The sequence below is a fragment of the Carlito syrichta genome, unplaced genomic scaffold (genome assembly GCF_000164805.1).
Source record: "Carlito syrichta isolate Samal-C Ts95f unplaced genomic scaffold, Tarsius_syrichta-2.0.1 Scaffold200587, whole genome shotgun sequence".
In the NCBI taxonomy this organism is placed as follows: domain Eukaryota; kingdom Metazoa; phylum Chordata; class Mammalia; order Primates; family Tarsiidae; genus Carlito; species Carlito syrichta.
In genome coordinates, this window is record NW_007144683.1 from 350982 (window position 1) to 367060 (window position 16079).

The 16079-nt window shown below is 35.4% G+C and overlaps 1 protein-coding gene across 1 annotated transcript in view; it reads left to right on the forward strand.

The window, feature by feature from the left end:
- The window catches only part of LOC103253106, a gene marked incomplete at its 3' end in the record, with an annotated part of 88807 nt that extends 73990 nt beyond the window's left edge, over positions 1-14817 (forward strand). Inside the window, exons 5-7 of the mRNA XM_021709376.1 lie at positions 9683-9778; positions 11252-11365; positions 14785-14817. Coding sequence (XP_021565051.1) covers positions 9683-9778; positions 11252-11365; positions 14785-14817 — 243 coding nt within the window. The remainder of the gene's footprint in view (positions 1-9682; positions 9779-11251; positions 11366-14784) is intronic.
- Between the last annotated feature and the right edge of the window lie 1262 nt (positions 14818-16079).

Genomic DNA, 16079 nt, shown 5'->3' on the forward strand with positions numbered 1-16079 from the left:
TTACATATGCATCTGTATTTTTATATATGTATTTCTAAAGAAAAATTTTAAAGCAAAGTTAATAATTTGTATAAATTAATAGTAATAGCCTAATTTTTCAAGTTACTGGTTAACTGTGTTGTCTTCTTATTCAGACTTTAAAAAGACATTTCCAGTTCTAAGATGGTAGAAATAGATTTGCGTCTAGCACCTTTAGAATTTCAAATTTTATATTCCAATATTTTAATCAGTTTGGAATTCTTTTTTGGGAGAGGGGCTATTAAGAGTTGTGCATGGCTAATCACCTTTTTCCCTAAAATGATTATTTAGTTCTCCCAGTACAACTTATTAATTTTGGTATTTTCCTACTGATTTTATGCCCCTAGTACATTCTATATCTATCTGTATGGATTTGTTTCAAGATTCTCTCTCAGTATCTTTCCATATCATTAAATGTTGTTCTTTATCTTTTTTACTGACTGCAAAGGTTGATACACTGAAGCTGAGTGTATCTTTCTCTCTTTATTGATTTAATAATAAAACTTCTGACGCTTAAAAAAAATCATTTATCTTAGATCTCATTTATGTACATAGCCAATACCACAGCATCTCCTTTGTGCTAGACTTCAACAAATATTGTTGATTTAGTTTTCACTGTGATTTATGGGATTTTAGTTGTGTTCAAAAATCATTTAGAACTTTGCAAAATAGCAGACCTTCTACTGAGTGTTCTAGTTTGCTTTGCATTTTTGTATTACATGCAAGGGAAGCTGAAGGACTTAATAGAGGTTGTCTTTATTATGTTTTTATTACTGTTACAAGCCTATTGATCCTTGAAAGGGAAAAACACATAAAACGTAACAGTATAAAATAAAACCTACAAGTTGTATCCTGTACCTTCCTTCGGACCTCCCGTTCCTTCAAAGTAGAGAATATTGTTTGCTACATATTTTTCTAAACACATTTTGTGTTTATTTGTTGATGTGTATACTATGTGCATATGCATATTTTTTTTAAAAATTAGACCTGGTGTCGTCATTCACACCTGTAATCCCATTACTTTGGGAGGCCAAGTCAGGAGGACTGTTTGAGCCCCGGTGTTCAAGACCATGTCTCTACAAAAAAAAAAAAAAAAATCAGCCAGGTGTGGTGCCATGTGCTTGTAATACTAGCTACTTGGAAGATTGAGACAGGAGGATCACTTTAGGCCAGGAGTTCGAGCTTGTGGTGAGCCAGGATTGCACCACTGCACTGCAGCCTGGGTGATAGAGTGAAATTCTGTCATTAAAAATAATAACGCAGGTAGGGTCTTTTTTTTTTTTGGAGTTGGGTTCTCACTCTATTGCTCAGGTTGGAGTGCAGTGGCATGTTAATAGCTCAGTGCAGCCTCGACCTCATAGACTAAGATGATCCTTCTACCTCAGACTCTGGGGTAGCTGTGGTTACAGGTGTGCATCACTATGCCTGGCTAATTTTTAAATTTTCTGTAGAGAGGATGTCTCACTATTTTACCCAGGCTGGTCTTGAACTCCTCAGCTCAAGCAATCCTCCCAATTCTTCCTCCCAAAGTGTTGGGATTATAGGTGTGAACCACTGTTCCCACCCGGTAGGTTTTTTGTATACTTAAAAATTCTTCACTTTGCTTTTGTCACTTAATTTATAGACATTTTTCATTATGATGCATATAGATGTATATTATTCTTTGAAAGATTATGCTGTATTCTCTCATTGTTTGAGAACAGCATTATTTTGCTTCTTTTCTATATATGATAATTTAAAATGTTTCCAGGTTTTTTGTTGTTGTTATTGTTGTTGAGTGGTTTTAGCTCATTCTGATTATATTTACCAGGTACATTCCTAGAAATGAAATTGTGGTGTCAGAGGGATAAGCTCACTTAAAATTTTATAAGCATTACCAAATAGTTCTTTGAAAAACTGGCAACTTAATTTTTTAGTCAAATTTATTTGTGTCCACACATGTATAGTGTTGAGGTTAGTTTTTATGGAAGAATTTTAGGTGATGGCAAAGTTGTACAATAAGAGAAATGACATTTTCATGTCTGAGTTTTATGTAAAGTACTTACAACAGTACCTGAAACATAGAGGTATGTAAATGTTTTCTGTTATAATTATTTTTCTTGGCTTAAGACCATTGTGCTATATTGTAAAAATTGAAAATCTATTATTGATTTTTTCACATATTCATCTTTTGAAAACCATTGCATCTGGACTCTTTTTATACGTAATATCCTTTGTTAGTTTGTTCTTTGTTGTAATGGAATTCATCCTCAGATTTCTATTTCTGGTTGACTGTCCAAATCAGTTTTTTACAAATAATTGTTATGGACTTAAAGGTTGTATATGCACCATAAGAACTATTCTGATTGGCTTGTCTTCAGTTACATTTTGTTAACAGTTTCTTGTGTTTGTTAACAGTTTCTTTACATCATTTCCTAGTGTTTGTTGTTACTATTCTGTGTTTTTTTTTTTTTTTGAGTTGGAGTCTCACTCTGTCACCCAGACTGGAGTGCAGTGGCTGCTCCCGGCCACCGCAGCCTCGACCTGCTGAGCTCCGGCGATCCTTCCGCCTCAGCCTTCCAAGTAGCCGGAATTACAGGCGTGCGCTACCCTGCCCAGCTGATTTTTTGATTTATTGTAGAGATGAGGTCTCGCCGCCCAGGCGGGTCTCGAACCCGCGGGCTCAGGCTATCCACTCACCTCGGCCTCCCAAAGGCGCGGGATTACAGTCTGAGCCACCAAGCTCGGCTTATTGTGTTCTTATCTTCTCAATGAATTAAAAGGTTCAGTTTTACTGAAACATAAAATTAACTATGAAAATAAGAATACAAGTCTGTAACTCATAAAGGTGGACAATGTATTAGATTGCCAGACTGCTTTTCACAAGGGTTGAACTAGCTTACATTCCTACCAACAATACATGAATGTTCCCTTTTCCCTGCAAACTTGTCAATATCTGTTGTTTTTTGACTTTTTAATAATATTCATTGTACTATACAAAAATTGACTCTAAATGGATCAAAGACCTAAACGTAAAACCTCAAACTATAAGAATCTTAGAAAATGCAGGAGACACCCTTATGGAAATTGGAACTGGCAACCAATTCCTATTCAGGACCCTAAAGGCTATAATACTTTAAGAAATAAGATAGACAAAAGGGACCTCATCAAACTAACGAGCTTCTGCAAAGTAAAAGAAACCATAAAGAGAGCAGGACGACAGCCCACAGAATAGGAAAAAATATTTGCCAACTGTATATCTGACAAAGGCCTAACATCTAGTATCTACAAGGAACTCAAATGCACTGAAAGATAAAAAACAAACAGCCCCTTTAAAAAGTGGGCAAAAGACATGAATAGACACTTCTCAGAAGAAGATATACAGGCAGCTAACAGACACATAAATAAATGCTCAGCCTCACTCATCATCAGAGAAATACAAATCAAAACCACATTGAGATACTGCCTAACCCCAGTAAGAATGGCCATCATTAATAAAACAAACACCACCAGATGCTGGCAAGGATGTGGAGAAAAAGGAACGCTTCTACACTGTTGGTGAGAATGCAAACTAGTGCAACTTCTTTGGAAGACAGTGTGGCGATTTCTAAAAGAACTAGAAATTGACCTTCCATATGACCCAGCAATTTGCTTATTAGGATTATACCCGGAGGAACTCAAATCATTCTACAAAAAAGATACCTGCACGTGTATGTTTGTTGCAGCTCTGTTCACAATAGCAAAAACATGGAACCAACCATGTTGCCCATCAAAGCTGGACTGGATAAAGAAATTGTACATATACACAATGGAATATTATGCAGCCAAAAGAAGGACAAATATGTGGACTTCACAGCAACTTGGATGGAGTCGGAGTCGATCATACTCAGTAATCTATCACAGAAACAAAGAACAGAGTACCATATGTTCTCACTCATAAGCGGACCTTTGGAACAATTATAATACTATAAGAAAGCGTTTGGCAGTAATAGGAAACTGTCAAGGTGGGGGGTGGGATTGGAAGTTGAGGGAAACTTCTAGGGGAGGGAGGAGCATACCTCATCAACAAGGGTACCTGCGAAATCAGCCTAACCCTGAATTGTACCCCGCATCTTTGTAATAAAAAAAAAAAAGAAAAAGAAGATTTAGTTCCGCCTAAAAATGTGGTAAAATGATGGAATAGATTTAGAAAAGCTTTTAACAATTCCTGTTCTTTGGAAGCTTAGTACATAGTGGGCTTTAAAATTCAGCTCAATAAAAAGTATCTTTGAAATGTCAAAAAAAAAAATGCATTGTGACTGGTGTGAGATGGTATCTCATTGTGGTTTTGATTTGCATTTTTCTGATGATTGGTATTGTTGAATACTTTTTCCTATGTTTGTTGGCTAATTATATGTCTTCATTTGAGATGGATCTGTTCGTGTTCTTTGCCCACTTTTTAAATTGTGAGTTCTTCATAGATTCTGGATATTCATCCTTGGTTGGATACATAGTTTGCAAATATTTTCTCTCATTCCGTAGGTTGTCTGTTTACTCTATCAGTAGTTTCTTCTGCTGAGCAGAAATTGTTTAATTTGATTAAGTCTCAGCTGCCAATTTTGGTTTATGTTGTATTTGCCTTTGAGTCCCTGGTCATACATTCATTGCTTAGACTGATGTCCAGAAGAGTGTTTTCTAGGCTTGCTTCTAGGATTTTCATAGTTTGAGGCCTTACGTTTAAGTCATTAATCCATCTTGAGTTCATTTTTGGATATGGTGAGAGTAATAGGTCCAGCTTCATTCTTCTGCATATGGTTAGCCAATTTTTCCAGCACCGTTTGTCAAATAGGGTCTGTTCCCCCGTGTTTGATTTTTGCTGACTTTGTCAAAGATGAAATGAAATGGTTGTAAGACAGTGATTTTATTTTTGAGTTCTCAGTTGTTTCATTGGTCTGTGAGTCTATTTTTGTTCCAGTACCATCCTGTTTCAGTTACTGTAGCCTTTCAGTAAAGTTGGAAGCCTGGCATTGTGATGTGTCTCGCTTTGTTCTCTTTGCTTAGGATTGCTTTGGCTATCTGGGCCCTTTTTGCTTTCATATGAATTTAAGTATTGTTTTTTCTAGATGTGTAAGAATGCTGCTGCTAATTTGATAGGGATTGCGTTGAATCTGTAGATTGCTTTAGAAAGTATAGGCATTTTAACAATATTGATTCTAATGTTTTTCTGCTTGTTTGGAGTCACCTTTTATTTCTTTTAGCAGTGTTTTATAGTTCTCAACAGAGCTCTTCCCCTGTTTGCTTAGATGTGTTCTGAGGTATTTTATTTTATTTTTTCTGGCTATTGTAAATGAGATTGTGTTCTTGATTTGATTCTCAGCCTGAACATTGTTGGTCTATAGAAATGTAACTGATTTCTGAGCACTGATATTTGTGTCTCCAAACTTTGCTGAAGTCATGTAAGAGTGCTAGGAGTCTTTTGGTGGAATCTTTAGCATATTCTAGATGTAGAATCATATCATCTGCAAAGAGTGATAATCTAACTTTCTCTTTTCCTGTTTGAATACTTTAATTTTTTTCTCTTGCCTTATTGCTCTGGCTAGGATTTCCATGTAGCACTGTGTTAAATAGGAGTGATGACAGTGGGCTTCCTTGTCTTGTTCCAGTTCTTTCTATGGTACAGCATCTAAGAGAGAACAAAGTGCCAACCTAACTCTTTGAAATATAGAAAAATTATGTTTACATTTTTTAATTGGGGTATTTCAGTGTTATTTTTAGTATCTTGAGAGCTAGAAGCTTGTTTGAAAATACCAAGAGCTTAAAAGTTGAGAATAAAGTATCAAAATATATTCTGAGATATTAATGAGAAATACCTTTCTGAACACCTGATGGTTTTTATTAATTTAATGAAGAATGAAATCAGTGCTGTATTTTAAAACTACATTCAATTCCTGTAATAAATACAACTTGAAGAAATACTTTCCTGATCTGAATGTAGACAAATTGGTAAGGAATTCATTCCCCAATGTTTCTTAAGTTAAAGTAGTCAAACTTTCAGCCTTTCAGAGTTTGTTTGCTGTACATACATGTAAACTTCATATTTGAAACAGTGCTGAAAGCAGTTTTTGGTGAGAAAAGTTTGAGTATTTTCGGGATCATGTTTTATCCACTTAGCCACTATTTCATAGTCCTAAGATACTTGCTGCCATGTTTTTGAATGTGGCCATTTGATTTAGGTGGAATGAAGTAAGAAAGAAAATCATCCTGATGTGGAACCTCAGAATCAGCCACAGAGATGGCTATATAGGATACCATTGAAAGATTGCCCATATGACCCTGCAATCCCCCTACTGGGAATATACCCTGAGGAACACAAATCACTCTATAAAAAAGATACCTGCACACGTATGTTTATCGCAGCGTTGTTCACAATAGCAAGAACCTGGAAACAACCATGCTGCCCACCAAAAGAGGACTGGATTAAAAAATGTGGTACATATACACGATGGAATACTACGCAGCCATAAAAAAGAACAAAATCATGAATTTCGCTGCAACCTGGATGGAACTAGAGTCTATAATACTGAGTGACCTCTCACAAAAACAAAGATCTGAATATCACATGTTCTCACTCATATAATGGACCTTGAACATCCAATGCAATACTATAAGAAAATGACTGATGGTACTGGGAAACTATGGGGGGAGGGGGATGGGATATACGGGAGCAAATATCTGTCGGGGGATGGGAAAACACTTCTTATCTACAGGGTGCCTGAATGAAACGTCATTGTACACCTAACACTTAACTGTACCCCACAAAACCATAATAAAAAATACTGATTAATGAAAAAAAAAAAAGAAAAAAGAAAGATTGCCCTATATCCTCTGTGTCTAATGTGAAGCTGTTGACTTTGTTTTGATTTCATTATTTCAAAGCCGTGATGACTTATTTTAAACATTCGCTTTAAAATTGGTGATCCCAGGTGAACATTAAGTGGTCAACAGATGCCAAAAATAATATAAACTTTTTTTTAAGGCAAAGTTTACATACTTTCTAGTTATATTATTAATTTTGTTGTATTAGGTAAGACACTTAAATTTTCTGGTCCTTGATTTTCTTATTTGTAGAACTAGAACTGGAATAGTGGTGAGTAAGGTTATTGCACAGTAATTTACTTTTTCTCATTTAATCTTTGTAAACTGCCTTGTGAAGCCAGTGCATTGTTCCTTTTATATTCATAGGAAAGATAAATCAATTGTCCAAAGTAACAGCAATAGTAAGTAGTGGTTTTTGGGATTTGAATTCAAGTCCTGGGATTCTGTGTCCATTGCTCTTGGTAGCATTTAATTTAAAATATGTTACAAGTATTTTTTTTTATAATTCACTAGCGCATAGTATATTAGTCTATAATACTTAACAGGGATTTATAATGAAAAGCTTATGTTCATAATTTCAGAAAACCTATGGTAAGCTAATATATGAGGACTGACAGTTAAGTTTGCAAACTCATCCTAGAAAAAATGCTACATATCTCATTGCTGAATATCACTGTGGTCACCTTCGAAGTATTCCCCTTGGAAAACTATGCACTAATGCCTGTGCCTAGTCCACTTGTCAAAGCAATTTTGGAACTCTTTTTCTGGAGTGGCCATCAGAGCAGTATTACCCTTGATGTTCTGAATGTCATCAAAATATCTTTCTTTCAATATTTCCTTTATCTTAGAGTAAAGAAAAAAATCATTGGGGACCAGATAAGGTGAGTAGGGAGGGTGCTCTAATACAATTATTTGTTTACTGTCTAAAAACTTCCACACAGTGCTATGTGAGCTGGTGCATTGTAGTGATACAAGAGCTCCTTAGGGACCATTTTTACACACTTTTCTCATGCCAAGATTTTCAGTTAAGATTTTCCTGCTTCTCTATTGATGTTTATGTGGTTTGCTGTGCTTTTAATAGTAAACCAATAATTTTGACGCACAGTTCAATGAATTGTTGCAATGTTTTCATCTGTTCTGCTCATCAGTTACTGTCCTGAACTCTCTTCATCAGTGACACTTTCTTTCCCCTTAGATGATATATTAAGGTTATGAAACCTTACTGAGTTGTTTGTACAGTTTTGCCAACTTAAGCACATGGTGGCAGCTTCACTAACTTAATTGTCAGGTCGTGTATGTATCATATTATAACTTATTCTAAGCTTTTATATAAAGTTCTTATTGATACATTTTTTTAATGGGATCATGTAAAAAGATTAAGGTTTACTCCATTTGTACACTGCTGTTTTCTTTATGGCATTATCTCCATGAACTGACATGCTGCTGATTTCACGTTCACTCTTGCCAAGTTTAACAAGAAATTTAATGTTTGTTGCTCTAATTCAGTCTCCAGCATTCATGCAATGTCACACAAAAACATGTAACAATAGTGAATGCCACTCAGCAAGACACCACCACACGTCAATATGAACATAGCTGTGAAACGCTGATATTACTAAGGTTATGAAACCTTACTGAATTGTTTGTAGTTTTGCCAACTTAAGCACATGGTGGCAGCTTCACTAACTTAATTGTCAGGTCATGTATGTATCATATTATAACGTATTCTGAGCTTTTATATAAAGTTCTTATTGATACATTTATTTTTATGAGATCATGTAAAAAGATTAAGGTGTACTCTTTGACAAGATTACAGCAGTAATAGAACAGTTAACTGTGTGGATGATAATTGTGACTCTGAGATGTCTTCCTAAAGGGAAAACACACCTAGCAGTAGCAGGTTTCCTGAGCTAGGCTTGATTTTGTTTGTGTTTCAGGCTGTCCATTTTAGAAACAGATGAACTGACAGGAAGTCCTCTTGCACTCATGGTTTTAAATAATCACACCTAGTCTTTTATCACCCTTTCGTGCTGCAATGCAGAAAAGAGAGACAAGCACCAGGTTTTTATTGGGACGTGCTGAACAGTCATTGTCCAGTGTCTAACCATGATGATGAAGCATGGTTACTTTGGCAAAATCAAAGTCATTGATGATCATAGGCTGGGAAAATCGTGAACTTCACAGGCAGGTCAAATAAGTATTGAGTGATTGTCCCCAAATTTGATGTGTAACTCAAAGATTTAGAAAAAAATGGCAGAGTAATCTGTTCTTATCCCATCAGTTTGGTTTCATTGTACTGACAATGCTGACTGGAACCATGGATCATGAAGAAACAACATGAAAATACACAAGGGAAGAAATCCTGGGATTCTTTTCCCTGGGTTGTAATATATACTTAAAACTAAAATGCCTCAGTGGCTCAAAATTTTAGAAATGACTGTACCTAGACTTTGGGTTGCTGATGATGTTTTCTCATGAGGTGTACAGTAACTTTTTAAAAATGCTGTACTAGTCGGGCACATTGACTTGTGCTTGTAGTCCCACCTACTCGGGAGGCTAAGGCAGAAGGATCACTGGAGCCTAGGAGTTTAAGACCAGCCTGTACAACATAGTGAGAACCTCCCATTTGCTTAAAAATAAAAAATTAAAGCTACACTGATGTGAGTTATTGGATATTGTGATAAAGTTGTTAAAAAATTTAAAAATTCGAACTGTAAATAAATCACATTAATAATAACCACTTCTATAAGCTTCTTGTGAACATTTTGAATTTGAATTGCCATGCCATATTTTTTGAAAATATGATATTTTTCTTGGTGTTCTTTGACAGACCCCTTATCCCTCTGGACAGAATGCAGGTCCAACCACGTTGGTATATCCTCAAGCCCCTCAGACAATGAATTCACAACCTCAAACCCGTTCTCCGGTAAGTAAGCAGAAGCTTGTTCTAGATTATGTTCTCTACCTACATTTGTGTGTATAGTAGCTTGGCTCCTTAGGCATATATTTTTAATGGATTTTGGAGATTTGTTCCAAAGTTTATTTATGTAAACGTGTGTGTGTGTGTGTGTGTGTGTGTGTGTGTGTGTGTGTGTGTGTGTGTGTGTGTATATACACATACATATACATATATATATATTTAAAAATTTTTTACTGCTATTATTGACTAGTTTTGCATTTTCAGGCCTTACCTATAGGAATAGCTTAAATGTATTAAGAGGTAGGGCTTTTTATCTTGTACGTTTTTGTGGCTTTTTCTTTGTTTGTTACTCCTGATTGCATTCAGGTTTACTTCATTTCAGCTCTTAATTTTTGTAGTTGTTCAAAATTTAGGAGAAGAGTAAAGTAAAATGATTTTAGAAATTAATTGAATTTCACTAATTAGAGCCTGAGATTCTAATGGCTTAGGAAGTAAGACTTCTTAATCAGTGTCACTAGATCAGTTCTAATCATTTGACTGTGAATAGATGCATGGTATATGCCAGTGGATGTATTTATTTTCTCCAATGGTAAATAAATTGTCATACAAGTATATAAATGCTGTCATCCTCTTTGTTCGCCCTTTACATGGATTGCAATAAATACTACAAAGACTGAGAATTTACTCAAGGTTCATCCTTCTGTTTCACAAAAATGTACAGTGGCTTCAGCTGTCCATTCCTTAGAACGTTGTTTCCTGCCCTGCATGATTAGCTTTGGCTAGAAGTTGCTTCTGTAACATCTCACATTGTGTTTCTCACATCCCTCTTTGTACCTCAGCTTTGTGTATTCTTTAGAATACAGGGATCTTCTTTTTTTCCCCATCCCTGCTTTTTTGCCTGGAGTGTAGAAATACTTCATTGCATTAGCTCCTATTCATTTGGTTATATGCATGAACTTCGAATTACTGAAATGTGCCAAAGACTTACTCAAAGAACTAGGAGAGCATAGACTGCACCAAAATGTAATCTCTTTCTTACCCTTTCCTGTCTTCCTTTTCCCTCTTTCCCTTTTCTGCAATACCTGTTCTTAGATTCTGGTTCTCCCCAGAGGGTGGAGGGACCATTCTAAGAGATGGGACTTTGGTCCTAGTTGCCTATTTGCTTATCTCTTTTTTTTTTTTGCTGAAATGTTCAACAAGATGTCTGATGAAAGTTTTGTTCTGAGAGTGGTTTGGGGATGTGGACCCTTGACTACTTGGAGTGGGCCTGAGATCTCACCAGATCTCAGGTTCTAATCATTAAACATGGAATATTATGGTAAGCTCTTATTGCAAAGAATTCTTTGGCCCTCTTTCTCCCCTCCTCCCTCTGTCCCACCCTTTTCTAACTGTTGGGGAAAAAAGAATTAAATTTACATGGTTAGAACTGGCGCAAAACCTGACTGAAGAGCTGCATCTCTAAACCAGTTTTTTTGACAGCCCAGCAGAACAGTGACAATACATTGCACAGACAACTGGAAGAGGAGGAAGGTTTTGGAACAGACTCCCGTTTACAGGTCCTTGACTGGAAGAGGCTGGATAAAATACTGCATTGTAAGCAATATAACAAACTGTACTTCTTGCAGGCAGTGGTGCCTCTGGCACTCGTTATTTTTGACCACATCCATTTATTGGCTGATGAACAGAAATGCATTGATTGCTTCCTCTCTCAAAGTCTAACCTAGCATGGCAGTTTCTGCCAGGCATAATGGGGAAAAGAATAACAAATTGGGTGGTCTTCTCTATTGGGAATTAGACAGGAATAATTTGGGGAGTAGATTTTTCTTTATTTTAAACTTGAAGTGAGCTGTCTCTTTCAGATAAATTTGAATGTAAAAGATAAATTTCAAGGCTTCTTTTTACCCCTTTCAATTCTATAATTTAATATCAAGGGGAAAATTATCTGTAGTTGTCAGCCATTTTTCTGTGGTCATAAACTCTTCAGATAACTATCCTCTATGCAGTTTTTGCCATCTGCTCTGCTAGTGACCATTACCACCCCATTACTAAAAACAACACACATAACATTCCATTACATACCCCAAAACAAGTGCAAGACTAGCAGACCCCAGACTATTCTTGCTTCTTGTTTTGGGTTCGATATTCCTTATTTTGTTTGTGTTGGTGTTGGGAGGGTGAAGTTGGGTTATGCAATTTGGCAGGATTGCATTTTCTGTTTACATCCCAAATTGTCATAGTCTAGTCTCATTCATCTCACAACTGTCCCAACTGGTGAGGAGAGGTAAGGTGTTACACTAAGGAAGGGTCTCTTCCTGTAGCTTTGTAGAGCAGCTAAAGCTTACTCCATTCTATTTCTGCATTAATAGGCCATTGGCAATTGCACAGTTTAGGCTTTTCTGTTCTTCCCTGGACAGCTGCCTTTGCAATCCTACTGGCTTCAAATGGTTCCCTTCCCTTCTTCAGGTTATCTTTATGTCTGTATTTCCATTTGATATTTAGTATCTTAGCTAAACTCATAATGTGGAAATAAATATTTTAAAATATAAAGGTGGATAAGTTTCCTGTTCCATTTTCTTGCTGTACTGGAACTTTTTAATCAGCTGTTTATTTTTGAATATTTTGTTTAAAATAGTGAAGCTATTGAATGCTTAATTAGGAGAGGGGGACAGTTTTTGGCTTTTGCAGTAACTGTAACCATTGGTTATTTTTATATTTTGTGATGCTAAGGGCCAAAGATATATCAATATTAATTATGTTGGCCATGCTCAGTTACTAACTGTGCACAGAAAGGGCGAGTGAGTGAGTGAGTGGGTGGGTGGCATTAACATTGGATTCAAGTTCACAGAAGGCTGCTTTCCTTTATATCTACAACCCTTACCATTTTAAAGACCTTTCTTTTTTAAAAAGAAAAGAGTAAAGAAAGAAAAGTTTCTATTTTTAGTAAGAGCCAGCAGCGACTACAGTTTGTTCTGTTGCTTACATCTGCCCATAGGCTTAAGACTATTGTCATTTCACATGAAAAACTCAATAGCCAATGGTGACTAGTGCAAAATAGACTAGGGTACTTTCCCAGGACACTTTCCCACTAACTTAAGTTGTGGTTTTCTTTTTTGTTTTTGTTTTTATACATAATTTTTAAAGATACTCCTCTTGTTCACAGAAAATTCTCCTTTGATTGGAACATTCCAAATGTATAAAATTTTGACTTTAAATTGAGAGCCTTAGAAATGGTACCTTTCTGTGGAACAGTGATAAGACAGGTTACTGCTGTACTCAGGTTAATTTTTTAATATGGCCTTTCTCTTCTATTTTCTTCAAAAGTATTGAAAAAACTTCTCATTTCCACCCTTACTTATATACCACATGAGTGGTATTACCTGTTCTTGAAACTTGATGTCTGTATAGAGGTATGATCTGTTTCTTTCTCCTAATGGGAAAACTAAAAATATACGACCTCAGTGTCTTTGAAGAGAAAATTTTCTGCAAGAACTGTAGCTGCTGCTTATTATCATTCTGAATAACCGTTACGGTGATCAGCCAAGTATAATGGCTGACCTAACAATCTGAGCATATAGGTCATTAAGGTACTTTTCATTACTTGAGCAATAGGTTACACTTAAACTTCTAAGGTTGATTCTTGACAGAGCTGTCTCAGCAGTCTCTCCTATGTTGTGGCCATGTGTTCTACTGCAATTTGTTGAAATTTTAATGTATGAAATAAGGGAACTTGGGGAAATAATTTCAAAATCTTGTACATTATAATTGTACGTAATTTAAATTTTGAGCATGTTTCTTAGTTAACCTTCAGTCTAATTCATCTGTAGTGTTAATCTGACAGAAGGAAGGCTCCATAGAGGAAATAGAGCAAGTGAAGATAAACATTTTAGCACCTTACCCATATTAAATAAAAACCCTGTATGGTTTGCATTCAAAACTGCTTTCTCAATATTCCTTTTCACTATTATACTGGGTATAACATTACAGTAATGAATATGTTAGTCCCCGTATATGGCTCTACATTCCCAATACTTTTCTCTGTCCCTTTTATTTCAAATGTATTGGAACCCAAATTATTTGATCTTAGTGGATTAGCAGTGAAAAATTTCATGGATGAAAAAGCTTTTTCTTTCATTTTCAGTTAGGGGAAGAGTTGAAGTATATGTTAACCACTTTTAGGTACTGTATGATTTAGCTGAAGTTACGTTTCCTTTAACTTTTGTTCTCGGTATCAGATAACAGTAGGTGTACATGTACAGTGTTTTGCTGTTGTCTACGATAGTAATTGAGAGGTTTGACTTTTTTTTCTTCTCGAGCCTATGAGTATCACTTTGATCATGTTAAAGACTGATATTCTTTACTAGCTGTTTGACTTGATATGCTTGTTATTAAACTTTGCTAGTTAATTGCATTAAAACTTAAATATATATTTTCACAAAATTTTATTCTTTAAGCAATAGAGGAAGATATTGAAACTTCCATTTTATGTATAAGATATCCTCCTTAGCTTAAGAAAATTTGTGGTTAGTCCTGTTGCATTCTTTATTTCTTACTGGATTTTATAGTGATATCCTCACTAGATCTTGCAATGTATAAACATTTCTCATTTTCTCCAGCTAGATTAGTTACATACAACATACTTGATTTTCATATGTTTGTCCTTTTATAACCACTTAGTGTTTCAAACTTGCTTTTGCTTTATTTTAGGACTTAGAAAAAAAAAAATATATATATATATATATATATATATATATTCCTGTCAGAGAGTATCCTATGTGCCTAAAAGCTTAGCTGTTTCTCTCCCAGCTGATAAATGACAAAAGTGGTGTTAACCTGTTCAATCTTAGTACCTGTCTGTCACTGTCCTGCAGCAAAGCTTTGACTGTTTTGTGTGGTTTTTTTTCCCCCCTGTGGGTTTTTTCTTTTGACATATTGTGTGACATTTTGGTTTTTGTTGTGGTGTTTCTGACTCTTTGTGCCTTTCCTTTTGTGTTTGTTTTCCCTCCTTTTCTCAGTTCGCAGCGGGGCCTCGACCTGCCCATCATCAGGTACTGTATCCTTGCCACTTCACGACCCCCCTGAACTGATAGGTGGGGGCTTTAGTAGCTGCTGATGCTTAGAATGCTGCCGTCCCATGGAACCACTCAAAATACTCTTTTCAAGAGTAGCTTCTGTGTGACATAATTTAATTCTTTTTGTCCTTCACTAATTTCATTGTATTTGTTTTTAACAAATCCATTTGCTTCTGTTTAGGGTACATTTATAAAACACTACAGAGTTGTTCTTTCGAAAAAAGATTGCATTGAAATTATACAACCTTGAAAAATTTAGATATCTAAGCATTTACAGATTTTGTGTATATCAGAATTAAATTTAAATTTAACTGAATGGAACAGGCAACATTCTAAGGGTTTGCTGTTAACATTCTGATGTAAATTGTATTGATGTGTATAAAATAGCATTAGTATTTCTAAAACCACTTGTTCTCAGTTACTAACTTAGATCTAATAAATTGATTAACAATAGTGTACATATGTTGCATAAAATTATCTTTCTTCGTAGGATACATAGAAAATAGATATCTTATTTAGCATAAATATTTTTAGCCAGCTGGTTTTTAAAAATGAAGTAATTATATAAATTAAAATTCTGGAAATGTGTATGCCAACACTATGTTATTTAGCAGGAATCTACTAGAGGTGGCAGTATGGGAGAAACAGAAAGGCTTGCATGTTCCCCCTCCCCCAATAGGTCTTTATGGAGTATTTGGAAACATTTTCTCCTACTGTAATAAAAAGAGCCTGGTTTAGAGTTGATTTATATGCCAGCTCTACTATGTAGCCAACTGTGTTAAGCAAGTCTTTTGACCCTCTGTTTCCTCATATGTAAAATAAGGATGTAAAATACCCTCTACATAAGATGATGTATGTAACATATCTGACACAAAGTAAGCAGTCAATAAGTAGTAGCTGTTTTAATATTGTTATGCAACATAGTACTATTGGATAAAATAAATATTACAGTATTTGCCTGTGGTATTATATTTAGAAATCTTTTTACTGTGTAAATGGACATTGTTTAATTGAAGGCTTTCGTTGTCCTGGGTGATTTTAATACATGGCCCTGTTTCTTAAAATGTAGTCCACCCAGTTTCGAGGATATAAAGGCAGTGACAATTCTGAGTTAATTATTAAAGGTACTTTGCTGGAGATGGATGGCTATTCTTTGAATTTCATAAAGAAATAAAACTTAGAGGTATAATTTTTATATTGAGAGATGGTATTGTAAAGTGCTTTAAGAGCTTGGACTT